The sequence below is a fragment of the Budorcas taxicolor genome, chromosome 23 (genome assembly GCF_023091745.1).
Source record: "Budorcas taxicolor isolate Tak-1 chromosome 23, Takin1.1, whole genome shotgun sequence".
NCBI classification, from domain to species: Eukaryota; Metazoa; Chordata; class Mammalia; order Artiodactyla; family Bovidae; genus Budorcas; species Budorcas taxicolor.
The window spans coordinates 29811805-29831924 of record NC_068932.1 but is presented as its reverse complement, the minus strand read 5'-3'; the positions used below and the strand labels follow the sequence as shown (position 1 = coordinate 29831924).

The 20120-nt window shown below is 45.5% G+C and overlaps 1 protein-coding gene across 3 annotated transcripts in view; it reads left to right on the top strand.

The window, feature by feature from the left end:
- Positions 1-327: 327 nt before the first annotated feature.
- XPNPEP1 (X-prolyl aminopeptidase 1) overlaps positions 328-20120 on the top strand; it is a 51429-nt gene continuing 31636 nt past the window's right edge. For 2 of the 3 annotated variants that reach the window (XM_052660680.1, XM_052660679.1), the window contains exons 1-3: positions 334-370; positions 6493-6581; positions 12151-12275. In XM_052660680.1, the coding sequence (XP_052516640.1) occupies positions 339-370; positions 6493-6581; positions 12151-12275 (246 nt within the window). In that variant the 5' untranslated portion in view covers positions 334-338. Of the gene's footprint in view, positions 371-6492; positions 6582-12150; positions 12276-20120 lie in introns of all 3 variants that reach the window. The other variant, XM_052660677.1, reaches the window with a different exon arrangement.

The window sequence follows — 20120 nt, the reverse complement described above, 5'->3', positions numbered from 1 at the left end:
GCCCCTTCGGCCGACAAAGCCCTTCTTTTTCCTCTTTGGGGAATGGCGAGAAAAATGAACCGAAACCACACGTCACGGCACAGCCTCCACTCCCTCACTAGGCGCGAGGAAAGAAGCTTGGGGATTGGGATGGGAACGCAGACGGGTTCAGCGCGGTGGGGCGGTCCGGGGGTGAGTGGGCGGGGCCTTGGGGTAGGCGGGGCCGCGGCGCGGGCGCACGCCTCAGAGGGGGGCGTGGCCGGCCCGGCGCGCGCGCCGGCCTCCTGTGCTCCTGCAGGTCCGTCGGCGATCAGCTGGTCTGCGCTCCACTGACGTGGGCCCCGGCACGTCACCGCCGAATGGCAGCCTCCAGAAAGGCACCGCGAGTAAGGTGAGGGCGCTCTGCCGGGGATCCGGCGTCCGGGCAGCGCGCGGCCCCCCGGGCCTGGGCACGCATGTTGCACCCCGGAAGGCAGGGACAAGCGGGTGAGGAGCTGCGGGCGGCCCACCGCAGTCGGGCGCCGGCTGGGGCTGGCTGGAGCCCCCCGAGCGAGGCCACAGGGGAGGGAACCATGCAGCCGGGCAAGTTCCGGTTGGTTTCCAGCGGTCGCGGGCACCCCCAGGCAGCCCGAGCCAGGTTCCCGGACGTGTGTGTGTGCGGAGCTGCGGCGATCGGCCCGAGGGGGCGGTGGCCATCGCCGCCCCTTCCCCGGCCGGGTGAGAAGGCCCGCTCTGGCAGGAAGTTGACCCCTACTGGCTCTTCTCGGGGTTCGGGGAGGCGGGCGAGCCCCTGCCCTCGCTCCTCTACCCTGGGAATCTAATCCTCAAATTACAACCCTGACAGTATGACACCTGCAATTCGCGTTACTGATCTGTCACCGTCACAAGCATAGGCAACCACGGGCCCTTCCCCACCCAAGTGTTTTCAGAGGCTAGGAAATACTTGGGCATAATTTCCAGGAAAGTCCCACCGGTAACCTGCCCTGGGTTCTCCCTGGATTCAGGGAGGTGAGAAGGATAATCCCCTGGCCTCACATTAACAGGTTGCAACCTGTGCTTCCCCCATACCCAGGGAATACTTATCAGAGCAGCTAACAAAATGGGAGGAGGCTGAGAGATAAGTTGAGGGTCACAAAGGTCAGAAGCCAAGCACCCTGGCTATCCACACGAGGTCAGCCATCCTAGCTGAAACTTGAATGAATAGGCTTCGCAGCCTGGGCAGACTCACTTGCTGAACACAGACCAAGGCTTGTGCTGGTGTTTGTGAGTGGAGGGATCCCAAGCCGACCTTGAGTTGAACTTGGCCTTGCCACAGCATGTTAGGGATGAGTAGAGAACCTGCCCACCCTGTGAAAGGATGTCTGATGTGTGGCTAACCTGCACGGGGAAAGAGCTGCCTGTGTGTTAAGTGCTGGAGGTGGGTTCAGACAAGTGGATCCTGAGTTAGGGCCCTAGGCTGAGAAGTAGCCTTTGAGGACCAAGTTGGTCTTTGCTGGTTTCATAGATTCACAACATTTTAGGGGTAGAAGGGTCTTTAGGTATCAACTGAAAGAGTCTCTTTACCTCACACAGGAGGCCACTGAGAGCTGAGAGAAGGGGGGGCCATTTGCCCCAGGTACTTCCCCCAATGGCAGAATTTGAGTGCTATCATTGTAAACATGACTCGGTTTAGATGATGGAAACTGAACTCAAATTGACTTAGTTAAGGGGTTGAGCCAGCTTCTAGTGCCGCTGAGTCCAGGTGACCACACCAGCTTCAGACTTGGTTTCTCTCTTGCACTTCTTAGCTCTGATTTCTTCAGTGTTGGCTTCATTGTCAGGCAGACTTTCTCCTTTGGCAGATTATGACAATTGTAGTCTGACAGCCCCAGCAGAAATAGGGTCCTTTTACCTAATGGTTGGAGCAGAAATTCCAAATCTGATCCTCACTGGACTGATTTGATCCTATGTTCATCGCTGGTTTGAAAGGATGGATTGATCCTTTGTCCTTCACTGGTTTGGAAGGATGGATTGAGCAGGCCTGGATCCCAGAACTTGGTGGGTGAACAGGTGAGACTCATTCCAACTCTGTGGGCTGAAAGTGGAGAAGAGACATTTTCAGAAGGAAAACCAAGGTGCTCTGACCAAGAGAGGGAGGGTTGGATTCTGGGTAGGCAAAAATAACATTGCCCACTTCTTCACCCTAGAACCTGTTCCATTCTACCCTTGTCTCACCTTACAGGGCATGACTGAGCATCTTGGTCCTTGTTTTGCCCCATCCTGAGTGATATACATGTGTGATTCTCATCCTGGACTGGGGGCATGGGGAGGGTAATAACACTGCTGGGATTTCTTTAAAAAGAGAGAGGGAGAAAAATGTGCCATAACCATCTTATAAATAGATTGAATATAGATTGAATAGGAAGTTCTCTGCATGCTTCTTTCCTCTTACTCATCTCATGGTGCATCGTGATACTGAGAAGGTGTTGGCTGGAGAAGGGGCTTCCCAGGTGGCTCAGTGGTAAAGACTCTCCTGCCCAGCAGGAGACACGGGTTCAATCCCTGGGTGGGTAAGATCCCCTGGAGAAGGAAATGGCAACCTGCTCCAGTATTCTTGCCTGGGAAATCCCATGAACAGAGGAGCCTGGCAGGCTGCAGTCCATGGGCTTGCAAGAGTCAGACACAAAGTGACTAAACAACAACCACAGGCTGAAGAAGTCCCGGGCAGGAGAAGAGCACTCAAGTGAAAGTTGGGAAGCCTAGACTCCAGTGCTAGCCTAGCTGTGCCATCAAATAGCTCTGAGGCCTTGAGCAATTTGTTGACCTCTGTTTCTCAGTTTCTTTCTAGAGGTGGGAGCTGAGTTGGATCATCCCTCAGGTATATCCTAGCTCTAACATTTAATGATAACCTTGCTCTGAGAGCCGGATAATGTGTCTGTCCAAGTAAGTGAAGGGTAGATGGATTTCAGACTCTGCAGAGACCAGGATATGACAGGAGCATGATTGTTATAATGTTCAGCTGCTTTGTGGCTCCTTTGATCCTTACAGGAAGATGGAGTTGGTGATGCTGACAGAGAGTGCTTGAACTCAAGTTCTCTGGGAACGTCACCTGTCAGACTGATTTCTGGTCTGGTCTTTGCAGCTCCTAATGTTTATGGCCTGTGGCGAGTTGTTTCTTCTCATGTAAAGTGAATGAATAGAGCTGCTTTTGAATAGTTTCCCTCCAGCTCTCTTGTCCTGTGTGTCAACCAGTCACTTGAGTATGTAGAGAAATTGACTTCCTTGGCTCACCGTCTTTTAAATGTGTATATGAAGTCAAGGGAAACCAGGTGAGAATGTGACTTGTTTTCTGTCCAAGGAAAAGAGGTTTTTTACTTTGTAAAATATTATAACAACTTTATTGAGATATAATTCATGTGCCACACAATTTACCTATTAAAAAGTACATTTCAGTGGTTTTGAGGATATTCCCGGAGTTGTGCAACCATGGCCATGATCAGTTTTTTGGACATTTTAATCCTCCCTGGAAGAAGCCCTGTACACAGTGCAGTCACTCCTTATTTCCAGCTCCATCCTACGTCTAAGCAACCACTGCCTCCTCTCTCTCTATGGATTTGTTTCTTTTGGACACTGCATATGAAATCATACAATATATGATCATCTTTGGCTTTTTTCACTTAGCATAAAATGTTTTCCAGCTTTACTACGTTGTAGCATATATCAGTAATTATTCCTTTTTATTGCCAAATAATATTGCATTGTATGTTTAGACCACTTTTATTTATCCATCAATTGATGGATGTTTTGGGTTGTTTCTACTTTTTGAATATCATGAATAATGCTTCTATGAACATTGTGTGTAAGTTTTTATGTGGACTTGTGTTTTCAGTTTCCTTTGCTATGTACCTAGGAGGGAAATTGCTGGGTCATAAGACTGTATTTAATCTTTTGAGGAATGCTGGACTGTTTTTCAAAGCTACTGTACTATTTTACATTCCCACCAGTGATTTTCTGGTTGTTCCAATTTTTCTACGTCCTTGCCCCTTGTCCTTTTTTTTTTTTTAAATTATAATCTTCCTAGTGGGTATGAAGTGGTATCTCATTGTGGTTTTCATTTGCATTTCCCTTATGAATAATGATGCTGAAAATCTTTTCATGTTGATTATTGGCCACTTGTATGTCTTCTTAGGAGAAATGTCTATTTGGAATCTTTGACGATTTAAAAACTGTAATATTTTTCTTTTTATTGTTGAGGTGTAATAGTCCTTTTTAAAAAACGTTTTATTTATTTTTGGCTGTGCTGGGTCTTTGTTGCTGGGTGCAGGCCTTCTCGTTGTGGTGAGCAGAGGCTACTTTCTAGTTCAGTGTATGGGCTTCTCATTTTAGTGGCTTCTCATTTCAGGCTCTAGGCATGTGGGCTTCAGTAGTTGCAGCTCATGGGGTTAGTTGCCCCGTGGCTTGTGGGATCTTCCCAGACCAGGGACTGAACCCATGTACCCTGTATTGGCAGGTGGTTGCTTAACCACTGGACCACCAGGGAAGTCCCTATAGTAGTTCTTTATATACTCTGGATACCAGAATCTTATCATATATTTGAGCAAATGTTTTATCTTATGGGTTGCCTTTTCACTTTCTTCATCGTATCGTTTGAAGCATTACAGTCTTTAATGAAGTCCCGTCTGTTTTTCTTTTGCTGCATATGCTTTTGATGTCATATCTAAGAAATCATTGCCTAATTCAAAGTCAGGCAGATTTATGTCTCTGTTTTCTTCTAAGAAAACATTTATGTCTGTGATCCATTCTGAGTTAATTTTTGTATATGGTGTGAAGGTGGAAGTTCAGTTTCCTTCTTTTACGTGTGGATATCCATTTGTCCCATCATCATTTGTTGAAGAGACTAAATATTTCTCCATTAGATGTTGTTGTTGTTGTTGTTCAGTCCCTAAGTCGTGTCCTACTCTTTGCAACTCCATGGGGTGCAGCGTGCCAGGCTTCCATGTCCTTCACCATCTCCCAGAGTTTGCTCAAACTCATGTCCATTGAGTTGGTGATACCTTCCAATCATCTCATTCTCTGTTGCCCTCTTCTCCTCTTCCCCTCAATCTTTCCCAGCATCAGGGTCTTTTCCAATGAGTCAGCTGTTTGCATCAGGTGGCCAAAGTATTGGATCTTCAGCTTCAGCATCGGTCCTTTCAATGAATATTCAGGGTTGATTTCCTTTATGATTGACTGGTTTGATCTCCTTGCAGTCCAAGGGACTCTGACTTTCAAGAGTCTTCTTCAGCACAAACAGTTCAGAAACATCAATTCTTTGGCACTCACCTTCTTTATGGTGCAGCTCTCACATCTATACATGACTATGGGAGAAACCATAGCTTTGACTTTATGAACCGCTGTCGGCAAAGTGATGCCTCTGCTTTTTAATATGCTGTCTTCCAAAGAGCAAGCATCTTTTAATTTTGTGGCTACAGTCACCATCAGCAGTGATTTTGGAGCCCAAGAAAATAGTCTGCCACTGTTTCCATTCTGCACACTCCCCTGCCCCCCACCCCCTGCCTCCGCCTGATCTATTTGCTATGAAGCAGTGGGACCAGATGCCATGATCTTTGTTTTTGGAATGTTGAGTTTTCAGCCAGTTTTTTCACTCTCCTCTTTCACCCGCATCAAGAGGCTCTTTAGTTCTTCTCTGCTTTCTGCCATTAGAGTGGTATCATCTACATATCTGAGGTTGTTGATATTTCTCCCGACACTATTGATTCCAGCCTGATTCATCTAGCCCAGCATTTCCTATGATGTACTCTGCATGTAAGTTAAATAATACAGTATACAGCCTTGACATACTCCTTTCCCAATTTTGAACCAGTCTATTGTTCCATGTCTCATTCGAATTGTTTCTTCTTAACATGCATACAGATTCTTAGGAGGTAGATCTGGTTGTTGTTGTTAAGTCGCTAAGTTGTGTCCAACTCGTTTGTGACCCCACGGACTGTAACCCGCCAGGTTCCTCTGTCCATGGGATTTCCCAGGCAAGAGTACTGTGGTAGGTTGCTATTTCCTTCTCCAGGGGATCTTCCTGACCCAGTGATTGAACCCATGTCTGCTATATTGGTAAGCAGATTCTTTACTACAGAGCCACCAGGGAAGCCCTCACTGATATATGTCTATCTTTATGCCAGTACCACACTGTCTTGATTACTGTAGTTTTATTAATTTTGAAATCAGGAAGGGTTGAATCCTTCAACTTTGTTCTTTTTCATGATTGTTTTGGTTATTTCAGATTCTTTGCATTTCTGTATGAATTTAGGATCTGCTTATAGTGGAAGAAAACTCATGAATTAGAGACTGAGATTGAGATTTACCTGCCATGGTGATGTTTTATCTGAAACTTACTTATTTCATCACTGATACTGGGGTGAGAGTTTTTCCATCTCATAAAGGAAAATTGCTAAGTCGAGTTGACGTTCTTCTCTGACTAAACCTTGCCACGTTTACTGAGGTCAAAGTATGCAATAGCCTGTTCTTTCTCTTCCTTAGGGCAAATTACCAGGATTTTCAGCTGAGAAACTTAAGAATAATTGAACCTAACGAGCTGACATACTCAGGAGACCCAGGTGTGGAAACAGGTAATAATTTTGCCTCTTACTTTAGATGGAACATCTTGGAAGGATTTTAGATTCCTCTACTTCAGCACCAAGTTGACAGAGAAGGGAGGGTAAGGATTAATAATTGATCATGTCTAGGGATGAGGGGATGTATGTCTGGAAATTAAAAACCATTTTGTCTTTTGGCTTCCTGGGTTATTGGTTATCGGAGAAGGCAATGGCACCGCACTCCAGTACTCTTGCCTGGAAAATCCCATGGACAGAGGAGCCTGGTAGGCTGCAGTCCATGGGGTCGCTAAGAGTCGGACATGACTGAGCAACTTCACTTTCACTTTTCACTTTCATGCATTGGAGAAGGAAATGGCAACCCACTCCAGTGTTGTTGCCTGGAGAATCCCAGGGACAGGGGAGCCTGGTGGGCTGCCATCTATGGGGTCGCACAGAGTCGGACACGACTGAAACAACTTAGCAGCAGCAGCAGCAGGGATGAGGGGATGTATGTCTGGAAATTAAAAACCATTTTGTCTTTTGGCTTCCTGGGTTGTTGGTTATTGTGTGTATGTGTATATTTTATATATATATGTGTGTGTGTATATACACATATATATGTTACTTTTTTTCAGTAGAAAGTGGAGAGAGATGGTTTTTGAATTCATTGTTCTTGGCATGGTGGTGATGGTGGTGGTAGTGGTAGAGACAGGTTGTTATTGAAAAAGTTCTAGTCTGATTTTTCTAATTTCTAATATAATTTATTGACATCCTTAGAGATTGGCTTTCAGTTTTCATCTTACGACTATGAAATAAGTTTATAATGTATTATTGTGCTTTATAAATTGAACAGGCATTCAGGAAAGTCCTTTGGGGAAAAATTTCTGGAACCATACCCTCTTCCCAGAACTGATTAGTTATATTGTTGGGTTGCCAGAAACCCAAATTCCGGAAAAAAAAAAAAACAAAGTGGTATATTTCTATATTTCCAGTCCCTTTTCTGCAGACTGCTCAGGAGAACTACAGTGTTTCCTTCTTTTTCAACTGACTGAAAAAGATCAGTCCCACGAAGCACGTTAGTAACCATAACTGATCTCTCTTTGGAAGATCAATGCTGTAACTATATGCAGTTTTAGGTCCCTTTTCTTGACAAATGTAGCTGTGTCCAACACATTTTGGACCATGTTGGAGGAAGGAGAGGAAGGAATGAGAAGAAGAGGAAGTAGGAAAGGGAAAAGTGATAGAACCATTGGATTTAGAGTTTGGTGAGAATTTCTCTTTCTTTTTATTACATATGAAGAAATAGAGCTTCAAGGAGCTTCAGTTGTCCGAGGTTGTAAATTCCAGCTGGAAACTGGAGCCCACTTGTTTTGACTCCTTGGGTCTTAGAATTGCTTTAAGAGAGCCGCCTCTGTTATGTTCTCTAGATAAGATGATGTATCAGTGCGTGGGCTTCGTAATTGGATAGGCCTTGGGTCCTCGTCCTGATGATCCACTTAACTTGGGTCATCAAGTATTTGACTTCTGTTTACTTATCTGTGAAATGGGAAGAGTCGAACCTCCCTGGGTGGGGATTATTATGAGGATTAACCACTAATGTATGTAAAGCTCTTGGCCCTTGCTCAGCAGTGGGACAGAGCAACAAACTCTAAAGCTCTGGGTGCTGGAGGAGCAGCTTGGCATCTGTGAAAATGCTAAGATGCTGAAATTGGAGTAAACCAGCCCCTTCTATTTTTGTAACAAGACATGTAGGAATCCCAGCTGGTGCTTCAGATTCAGATTGAGCTTCTACAGTGTATCAGTTGCCGTGTATGGTACTTTCACACAGGCTGTCATGTTAAATTCTTCTAGCCACCCAGTGAGGTAAGTAGGGTGTGCTCTTCATGTAATTCCAAGTGGCGAAAAGTCTTTTGTTTGTGATAAAGTTTGAAGGCTTAGGAACTTATTTCTAAAAGCAGACCCACATATGCAAGAGACTTGCAAATGAGTCATTCTTTTTAGAGCATGGTTTAAAAATACCTGGCAATGTATGGGCTAATTTTACATCATGCACTAGGTTTGTTGTTCTTGGCTCCCCATGTCTCTGCACACCCTGATTAGCTCTTGGCTGCTTCTAACGTTTCTGAAAAGTAATGGGATGTGCAATGAGCAGATGCTAAAATACGGCATCTTCTAGGATCCTAGCTTTCTTTCACAGAAGATTCATCACTGTTATGTTGAGTCTGAAAAGATAGGCACAGAGCTGTGATACTCATTCAGCCATCTTCGAGTGAGCTTATGCATGTATGAGATGCTGGACTAGATACATGGATTCAGGGATGAAGATGACGTGGCCTCTGCCTTAAGGAGAAGCAGTATAGCCAATTCTCACCGTTTCTCACATTGCTTTCATAGTTACTGTAGCTAATTGTGTATCTACCTCTAGTAATTGCAAACACAATATTTACTATGTGCCAGGTGCTGCTTCTAAATGCTTTCCATATGGTAGTCCATTTAATCCTCATAAAAACTAGCCCATGAGGATCGCCAGCCATGGTTTTCATCTCCTCCATCGTGACTGTCATTTCAGCTGCCGCCGCCGCAGTGGTTGGGTCTCGTAATTGTACCTGCTTTGTCTCCTCCTCAACTCTAGCTGCTCACCCGTTCCCTCACTTGTAAGGCCGGTTGTCCTGCAGCCACCTTTTCTCACTGTATCCATCTCCATGATAGCTGCCTCCGTGGCCGCAGCCCATTTGTTGCCTCAGCCACAGCCATCCTATCTTCTAGCTGTGGTATTGGGAATCTTTTTGTTGAGTCTCATATAGGTGACAAAGACGTGTCTGCATCAGACCGAGGACCCTGACCAAATGTGAGGGGCATGAGGGGTGAGGAAGGCAGGCTCAGGGGAGATGTTAATAGTGGTGAGGGTGGCAGGGGGCATTGTGGAGGAAAGCGTGAAGATGGCCCTATAGTGGAGAGAAACTGAGGATGCTGGTGATCCCAAGGGAGGCCAGTCTGGAGGAGGAATGTATTGGTGAGGCGAGAGATGGTGATAAAGGTCAGAGTGTGTGCTGAGGAAGCAGGCTGCGGTGACCAGGAAGCAGAGATGTCCTTGACCGGCTCCATCTTGCCTTTGATGGTTTTCAGCATGTGCTTGCTGTGCTAAGTCATGTCAGTCGTGTTGGACTCTTTGTGACCCTAAGGACTATAGCCAGACTCCTCTGTCTGTGGGATTCTCCAGGCATAAACACTGGAGTGGGTTGCCATTCCCTCCCCCAGGGGATCTTCTTGACCCGGGGATTGAACCCGTGTCTCTTATGTCTCCTGCATTGGCAGTCAGGTTCTTTACCACTAGTGCCACCTGTAACTGAAGATTTTGTGCTTGCCATTGGGTCTGTTGACTTTACTGATGAAGTCAGTAACTGATAGTATTGATCCATGCTACAGTCAGCACAATAAACACCTAGTCGGTGCTAGCAAAATCCTTAAGTCAGGATATGTCCAAATAGAAGTCAAATTCTTCTATTTGGAAGAACAGAGGAAATTAATGATGTCAAAAGAAAATATACTGGTTTCTATCATATAGTTGCGCTCTAAAATTCCAGATGCTCAGGCTGTACTCGCCCCAGGTAGCTCTCATGTGCCACCAAGGTTGGAATACTGCTCCAAAGGATGTTTATGTTTTTGCTTGACTTTTAAAAATATTAAATTGCTCAGAAATATGATTTGGAAGCACAAATTTATTTTGAAACCCCGAAAGATGTCATAATAAAGTTTTCAGATGCTGGCAAGCTTGTGAAGTCACAATAGGCTTTATTTTGAACGCAGTGGAGGTGTTAATGTATAAATTTAGGTCATTAGATACTTCTGATCCCTCTTTTTCATGTACATAAGAAATTATAGGCTCAGTAGGACAGACAAAAGGAAAGGATGTCCCTCTGAAAAGTATTCAGAAGCGACTGAAATGCAGGGATCATGGATATGTTTGACTCATGAATAGGACTGTTTCTGGTGTCTCTCTCTTTTGGAGACTTCTGTCTTTCGGAAACTTCTGAGTGGGAGCCCTGAGGCCAGTAACTGTAGCTGCCCCTGCAGGTTACAAATAAGATGGGGCACTTTCCCAGTGAGTCCCAGGATTAGTATCGTACCCTGTAGGGGAATCTATTGGAGATAACCATAGAGACTGAGGGTTTTATAGCCCAAGGTGGTGATGGTGATGGAGAAGCACCAGATAAAACTGTTAAAGAGAAAGAACCAAAATGAAAAAAAAGATCCATACCTAGCAGACTATAAGCTACGATGAGTCAGAGTGTACACTTTTTAAAAAAGATTTATTGATTTATTTTATTTTTGGCTGTGCTGAGTCTTCTTGATGCACTTGGGCTTTCTCTAGCTACAGCAAGAGGGGGCTACTCTTCATTGCAGTGCGCGGGCCTCTCATAGCAGTGGTTTCTCTTGTTGCGGAGTGTCGGCTCCAGGGTGCGCGAGCTTCAGTAGTTGCAACATATGGGCTCAGTTGTTGTGGCTTCCAGGCACTAGAGCAATAGCCCAATAGTTGTGGCACACAGGCAGGCTTAGCTGATCTGCGGCATGTGGGAGCCTCTGGGACTAGGGCTCGAATTCATGTCTTCTGCATTGGCAAGTGGATTCTTAACCACTAGATCACCAGGGAAGCCCCAGGGTGTAAATTCTTAAAGATAACCTGTATTACAATGGCCTCAATATAACTCTCCATTATTAACAGGATGGTACATTAGGATGTTTTTGGTTAAGCCAAGTATGTTTTATTTGTTTGAAAAATTGGCTGGTAAAATCCAAAAGTCCCAAACACCAAATGCTGGCTAGGATGTAGACCAGCAGGAACTTGAATTTATTAACGGTGGCAGTGCAAAATGGTGCAGCCACATTAGCAGACATTTGGTAGTTTCTTAGAAACCAAATATACTCTTACCATATGATCCAGCAGTCATGCTCCTTGGTATTTAGCCAAAGGAACTGAAAACTTACATCCATACAAAAACCTGCAACATGGATGTTTATAGCAGCTTTATTCAAAATTGCCAAAACTTGGAAACAACCAAGATGTCCTCCAGTGTGTGAATGGACAAATATTAATAGGCTGTGGTACATTCAGACAATGGAATAATAATCAGCAATAAAAAGAGATGAACTATTAAGTCATGAAAAGACATGGAGGAACCTCAAATCCACGTTGCTAAGTGAAAGAAGTCAATCTGCAAAGGCTTTATACTGTGTGCTTACAACAATGTGACTTCCTGGAAATGGCAAGACTATGAAGGCAGTAAAAAGATTAGTCATACCAAGGGATTGGAGGAGAGAAGGGAAGGATGAATAGACTGAGCAGAGAGGATTTTAGGGCAATGAAAACTATTAAACTCTTAAATCATAATGATAGGTACACGTCACTATAGATTTGTCAAGACCCATAGAATGGGCAGCACCAACAGTGAACTCCAGGGTAAACTATGGACTTTGGAGGATCATGGTGTCTCAGTGTAGATCATCAGTTTTTATACAACGTACCTATCTGGAACTCAGCTGGTCATTGAGTTACGTGGGGCAGTCTGACTGGTTTTGGAACAAACTCTTCCTGTTGTTGCAGACAGCAGAATGGCTCCAAAGGTAACTTCAGAGCTGCTTCGGCAGCTGAGACAAGCCATGAGGAACTTGGAGTACGTGACAGAACCAATCCAGGCCTACATCATCCCGTCGGGAGACGCTCACCAGGTACTGAGTGGAGATGGGCTGGTGATGGGATTCATCAACCCCTCCTTTCTTTTCCTCCTTTCCCCACTCAGTGTGTTTGTACTCTAGGATTCTAGTTGTCAAACCACATCTAAGTGTGTCCTCCAGGGCTTGGCACAGGGAACTGTGTCCATTTGAACAGTTTCTTAACTGTAGGATTTCTCAGAGCCTTTGATATACTAGGGTGCGCTGTGTAACTCTAAGAAGCAGATGAAATATTCAGCATTTTCCAGATTTAAATGTCTGTGGAATTTCCAGTCATCTCAGAGTGAAGTAGGGGACTCAGTGTTCCAGGGAATTCCTTTGTCTGTTGATCTTTAGTAGCAGTTTCTTTACAATAAATGGGTTCGAACTTGCTCCTTGAAGAGGGGAGAGAAAGGGGAGAATAGTGTGTAAAGAGGAGAGGCTGCCGAAGAGGAGAATTTGGCGCGTGAAAGTGGTTGAAAGGTTGAAGGAGGAGGTGGGAGAGCAGGTGTTAAGTGTAGAAGCAGAAGATCAAGCAGGACGCGGGGTTGTTGGATGTGGGAAGACGTGGTGACCGGGTACATTAATGCGAAGTTTAGTAGGCAGTGGGGAGACAGACAGAGACGTGGGATTTAGGGTGGGGATTTGGTAATGGAATTCTGCCATCCGCCTCTGTTGTTTAGATGAACAGGATTCACTAACTTCACAGGAACCAGGGTTTCACCTTTTGTCTTGACTGAGGACTGAACGTGAGTACGTAGCGTAGCTTGCACAAGTTGGGCCTGAGGAGTGTAGGTGGCAGAGGAGGCGGGCATCCCACCCTTTAAGAAGGACAGACCTTGGCCTCATCCTCAGGGAACTCCTTTCTTCTTCCCCTGCCTGGGTACTTCTGATGGGCCCCTACCTGCTTCCTGTCTGCCCCACAGTTCAGCCTTTGGACTTGGGCTTCAGGTCACATGGATTCTCTGCTGGATTCATCAGTGGGGTTTTTCATTCTCTTGCCTTTTAAGCATCAGGCAGTTGCCCTGGACTGATTTGACTGTAACTGCCTTATCGCAGTATTGGGCGGGATGGCAGAGCACGTCGTGTAGCAGTTGGTTTAGGGTCTTCTGTAAGTCCCTGTATCAGTAAGGTTCTCCAGAGAGACAGAACCAAGCACATGCATATGGGGAGAGAGGGAGAGAAAAGAAAGAGATATTATGATATTTTGAGCGGTGGCTCACACAACATCAGCTCCCTTGGTTCTCAGGCTTCGGTTTGAACTGGAATGACACCTCTGGCTTTCCTGGTTCTTCAGCTTGCAGAGGGTACCAGGGATGCTTTCACATCAAAGGCCTGAGACCCAGGAATGCTGAAGTCTGGAGCAGGGAAAGATGGATGTCTCGTCTCGAACAGGAGAGAGCATATTTGCCCTTCCTGCACCTTTTTGTTCTCTTCAGACTCTCAACGGATTGGATGCTGCCCCTGTATATCAGTGAGGGTGATCTTTATTGGGTCTGCCAACTCAAATGTTAATCTGTTCAAGAAACAACCTCACAGACACACCCAGAAATAATGTTTTACCAGCTTGCTATCTGGGAATCCCTTCACCCAGTCAAGTTGCCACCTAATATTAACCCTCACAGCCTCGCACACAATTGTCTGAAATCGCGTCTCTCCTTTCAAAGAGTCTCACAAGCTGTCATGGAGTCCCAGCCAAACTCCTAATAGTTTTGCTTTATTTATGAACCTTCACCTCCAGGTGAGGCCTTATTATATGGAAAGATGTGACCTGTGAGTATTACTTGCTTCAACCTTTGAAGGTTTTTTCCTCTTAAGAGTGTTTGGAAACTTTGTGATGTTGGTGTTTTAGTTTTCTTTTGCCTGAAGTTAGGATAAAATCTGTCTGTTTACAGACAGAGGAGCCTGGCAGGCTACAGTCCGTAGGGTTGCAAAGAGCCGGACACCACTTAGTGACTAAATAACCAAATAGGCCCAAAGCAGTTTCTTATTCAACTTTGGGAACGGCAGTGACACTGGCCAAACCCCAGGTGATGTTCCAGGCTTCCGCTTAGTGTCTCATCTCCTATAACAGGTCTGGAATTTCAGAATTGGATGGCCCCTCCATGGATAAGAAAGCTGAATCTCTAATTGTGGAAAAATGTGTTTTCCAGCAATGTCCTAAAACAGAAAAGTTAAGCTTGCTTGATATTAGCTGTCACTTTCATTGCAGAAGTTACTGTTTAGGCTCATCAACTTATATTCTTGGACTCTTGCTGTTCCCTTCTCCTTCACCACACCCGCCCCCCATTTTTCTCTTATAATCTTTGACTATCATTTCTATTGCTGTAGCCTAGCCATCGGCCTTGCCAGGCAGGAGAAGTTGTGTTTTGTTTGTTTGATGCCTGTCTCCTGACTGCCATAACAGGGCTAAGTATTGGGTACTGGCTAAGTAGAGGGCCAGCAGTTGGCATATTGATATGTGTATGGGCTCTAGAAACTGTCTGGGTTCTGGTGCCAGATTTATCACTTAACTAGCTGCTTGATCTCAAGTTAGTTAGCTCAAATTCCTAAGTGTTCGTTAAACTCTCTGGGTCTCAGTTTCCCTATCAGCAAAAAAGGAATAGTGACATGCCTATCTCTTAGGGCTGTTACTAGGATTAAATGAGTTAACAGATATAAATGCTTAAAGTGTATCTGTCACCTAATAAATCTCTTTATATTTGTTGCTATTATTACTATTACAGCGATGAATGAAGGGAAATGTTCCCTTAAAGAGATTACAGAGTAGATAGCCCCTGTCACAAATATAACACAAAGTTCAACTAGTAAATGTCATAGAGAAGAACTCAATCAGTCCAATAGAAATATGTGAGGCATGTATGTAGTTTAACAATTCTAATATTTATGGTGGAAAAAAAGTAAAAAGAAACAGTGAAATAATTTTTTTTACTCCAGTATTTCCAAACATCACATCATCAGTATAAAAATCATCAATGATATAATTTACATTCTTTTTTTAATACTAGGTCTTAAATTCTGGTATCTACTTGATTACAGAACATCTCAACTTAAGTGTGGACTGTTCGTTGGAAATATTTGATCTATATTTAGATTTCATAAGATCTGCAGTTGAAAAGTGGACTTAGGTGCCAAAGTTGTTCCAAACATAGTAAAAAAATTTATAATAATAGAGTCTTGAGCATCAGTTTTAAAATTTAAGTTAATTGAAATGAAATAAACTTAAACATTTAGTTTCTCAGTCACATTAGCCACATTTCAAGTGCTTGGTAGCTACATGTGTCTGGGGGCTACTGTAATGGTCAGCACAGATTTTGGTAAAGTGCAGACTGAGCTCATTGGTCAGAGAGAGTATTTGAAGCTGGCAGGGTAAGGATGGAATTGCATCATGTTCACATTTCTATTTAAATGTAGTAGGGACCCACTGTGGGTCTTTGGACAAGAGGGTGATGCGATCAGTCAGTGGGAGCAGTGTTCAGTGTAGATTGGAGAAGGGAGACACTGGGAACTGAGAGCCCTGTTTGGAGGTCCTTGCAGGATCCTGGAGTGAGGATGCAGAGGGCCTGGACTTTGGTGTTGTCCTTAGGAGCAGGGAAGAAGGGAAGGATTTAGAGGAGAAGCAGTAGATAGACTTGGAGAAGGCAAGGGCAGCTCACTTCAGTGTTCTTGCCTGGAGAATCCCAGGGACAGGGGAGCCTGGCGGGCTGCCGTCTATGGGGTTGCACAGAGTCGGACGTGACTGAAGCGACTTAGCAGCAGCAGCAGATAGACTGAGCAAGAACCTTGCAGGCAGATGAATGAGGGAATGGGGAAGTTCGGAGACTGGGAGGGTTTGTGGTGCCATCCACAGAAAGAAATGAGAAGCCCCACATTCTTGCATCGGGTCCGTGAAGAGGAAGGGCAAAGCTGGGATGACTGTGAAGTGGGGCCTGGGTCCGCGCCAGGATTTTGAGGACAGGAAGGAGGGCTGGCTTTGCATGTGACCTGCCACAGCAGCCTCCTTAGTCATAGAGAGGCTGCTGTTCTCTGGGGCTCTTGTCCCTAGCTGTTTCCTTTCAGGCTAGATTCTGGGTTGATGGAATTTCTCCTCTGGGTCGGGGAGGGAGGGTGTTGGAGAAGGGAAGACGAATCTTGAATTCTGTTCTTTGTGTACTTTCCAAACCAGAAATGCAGACACCCACACACTGTTGCTGGAGAGAATATGCATCCCAAATGCGTGATTGTGCAAGGTCTTGGCGCTCCGGGGGTCTGCTCTTCTCTGTCCTCTGCGACTCTGAGGGTTTTTCCTTTTAAATTCAGAACAAGGGTTATGGTGTTAATGAGTTTGGGCCCTGAGGGACTTTTACTGCATAGATGTGTCCTTTCGCTCTTACAGTCTTCATGTACTGTTGAAGTCAAATGTTGGGATTTGTGGGCACCGCTGGCCCCAAACCAGGAGAATTGTTGGCTGGGGCCAGAACTGCACTGGCACCACCTTTGAGAAATCTGAACTCTTCATCCTCTCCTTCTGTAAGGCCCCTCATTCTGCTTTTGGGCACAGCTTAGTCAAAAGATCACGTTCTGGTGGGGCTGACTCTGCCAACTTGAGATTTTGGCTGTGTTTATGGTTCCTCCTTCTGGAAGACATGAATCAGATTTTCCTAGACTCTTTGGATTCTACTCCCATTCCTCCCGGAGCTGGCTTCCTGTTTTTTATTTCTTAAATAGGCTCTCTCCTGGGGTGGAGGTAGTGATTTTTATCCCACAGTGATTTCAGCCGCTGTCTTAATTGGAGTAATGTTTGCTGTGGGAACACATCTCAAAGTTGCAATGACTCGGTGCTGTAGAGCCTTATTTCGTTCCTGTGGCAGTCCAGAGTGGGTGCTCGTGGTTGGTGGGTGACTTTCTTCCACTAGGAAGAGGGGTGATTCAGGGATCCAGGCACTTTCCATCCTATGATGCCACCATTCCAGCTGGCGGAAGGGGAGTAGTATGGAGAGGGCACATCTGTCTTGCATTGCCCTGACCTAGACAGCACTTCCCACCCACTCTGCATTGGTGAGAACCAGTTACGTGACCCCACCTAGCTGCAAGGGGGCCTGGGAAATGAAGTCCTAGATGGGAAACCAACCACTTTCAGTGACTATACAGTAGGGAAAGGGTATCTTTGACTCTTTGGACAGCTATTCAGTGTTTTTCCTGTTACCTTGACTTGGTTTCATTTAAATGAGACGAAAATGCTGAGGACTGGATGTTACCTCGGTATTTGGGGTTTGGTGGTTCTCGTCTCTGTTCACAGTCTGAATTTGGGGACTTCCTGTGCACACACAGCCATTTAGTCTTTCGGTTTCATTTTTTTTGAAAACCTCGTATATCTGAGGCATTGTGCCAGGCTTATGGCTTATGAGGTGAAGGGCCAGTGAGGGGCACAGATGTCACCCCGCACAGGCTCACGTAACTTGAGTCGTGCTTACCATGGCACCCAGCCATCGCCTTGCTTGCCCTGTTCAGTCTGCACGTGTCCATGTTGCTCACTCTTCTTAAAACCCAGCTCTGGTCACGTCACTACCCCCTCTTGAACTTTTGTTCTCTATCTAGAACTTGCAGGAGGAAGTTCAAGCCTCTAAGTGTGGTGTTTGAGGTCCTTGACCGTTGTCTTCAGCCTGCCTTTCCAGGAATCTCTGCTGCCACTCCCTAGAACGTTCTGCCTCAGCAGTCAGGCTAATCATTCGCTGTCCTGCCACAAACCTCTGCTTCTGGGCCTTCTTGAACTTTCTCCCCTCTCCGTGTTACCTTCCTGCTTCTCCTCACCTGTCTGGTGGGCCAGGTCTAACCTCTGAGCTTGGCCTGAAGGATTCAAAGCACATCTGAGCTTGAAACTATAGCAGATACCATACTGCATATGCAGCATAATTTATGCGCTGGTCATTAGGGCTGACGTTTCACTGACACCTGTCTCTTTTGTTTGCTGGACTGCCCACTCTGAGAAGATATTTTCCTATGTTTCCCATAGAGTCTAGTTCATCATCTGGTGCATAATAAGTGCTGTAGTTTATCAAAAGCTTAGCATGTGCTAGTTGCGTTATGTCATACCTCAACCCTCCCGCATAGGTGTTTTTATCATCCCTGCCTTACAGATGAAAAATTGAACCTTAAGCTTTACCCAGCCAGTAAGTGCGGGAGCCAGGCTTGAACACAGGTTTGATTCCTGGGTGCAGGAGTCATCTGTCACGTGGCTGATGAAAGTAGAGGTGAATGGGGGGCATCCTTGTTCCCTCAGAGTTTATAATCCAGTTGTGCAGACCAGATGTGCAGTCTGTATACAGAATGAAAGATGTTGCTTGGCAGTGTGGTAAGGGCATGGACTTTGGAATGTCAGACCTGAGGTCAGATTCTCAGCTCTGCTTTTAGAGCAGTGGTGTCTTGGGGAGGTAAGTAGGTAGTTTACTTCTCTGAGCTGCTGTTTCTTTTCTTTTTTTTTTATTTCAACCTATAGGTAGGTAGGATGATACCTTCCAGAGCTGCTGTTAAGATTAGAATCAGGGGGAATGAAGATAGTTACTGGCAACTAGGCAGTCTTAGCCAGTATTATTTGTTATCATCACCCAAGGTGGGGGGCATGGATCAATGCCAATGTGGACGGTTCTGTGAAATTCAGAGATGTGGGAGGTCTCTGAAAGCTGGGTGGGTCAGAAAGCTTGTGGAAAGGGGCAAGTGTGAGCTGGATTATGAGATATGGCTGAGGCTTTCTTTCTGTTTTTTTTTTTTTTTTTTCTGTAGCTTGCTGATATGCTTTATTTGGCTGTGTGTTATTTCATTGTTTGAATTAGATGCCAACATTTAAAAATGGGATGGTATCTCACGAGCATACATCTGTTTAGCCTCTCCTGAAATACTGAAGGTGGAGCCCACACCGCAGCATGACAGGAATCAGAGCTGAGTAGGAGCTGCTCTCTAGAAAAGGCAGCCCCTTGTCCTGCTTTACTCTGTTAGTTTACCTGCAGTACCCTAGGGCTTATGAGTTCAAAACCCCAGTTATAATCCCTTCTGGTCTTCTTCCTGTTGGACAAAGCATTAGCTTCCTGTTGCTGCTGTAGCAAACTTAGTGGCTTACTGTGGCATACATTTATTATCTTCCAGCTGTGGAAGGCTGGAATCAGCAAGGGTTGGTGACTTCCGGAGGCTCTGGGGACAATCCATTTCCTTGTCTTCTCCAGTTTCTAGAGGCCACCTCCATTTCTTGCCTTGGAGCTCTTTCTCCATTTTCAAAGGGGTGGCTAAAGTCTTAAGTATGAAGAAAGGTTCATCTTTCTTTCTGCTCGTTTACTTATTCCACAAGTATTGGTTGTGGGCCTGTGCCCGGTTCAGGGACAGTGACAAACAAGACAGACAAACACCCTGACCCCCTGGTGCTTACATTCTGGGCACCAGAATTCTCACATTCTGAGAGTCATGAAGGAGAGCACGTGCTAAACCGAGAGATAGAAGAGGCTGCGTGGCTCCTGGAGCTGGATAGTAAGCTTCTCTGTGAAGGAGACATCTGACCTGAAATATAAGGAGCTAGCCATGCCATGATGAGAGGGAGGCTTTTACAGGCACAAGGACGAGCACGTGCAGAGGCCCTGAAGGATGAATGAGATCGGAAAGTGCAAGGAGCAAGAAGCAGGTGGTGTGGCTGGAGTGCCGTGAATGGGTGGGTTGTGGGAGGGCAGTTCTGGGAGGAGAGCAGGGCTTGATCAAGCCATGCCTTGGGGACTCTGCTGGGGTCTGAATTTTACTCTAAGTGTGATGGGAAGTCATTGATGGGTTGTAAGTATGCTGCTAACGTGATGTGATTTCCCAGGTGGTGCCAGTGGTAAAGAATCCGCCTGCCAGTGCAGGAGA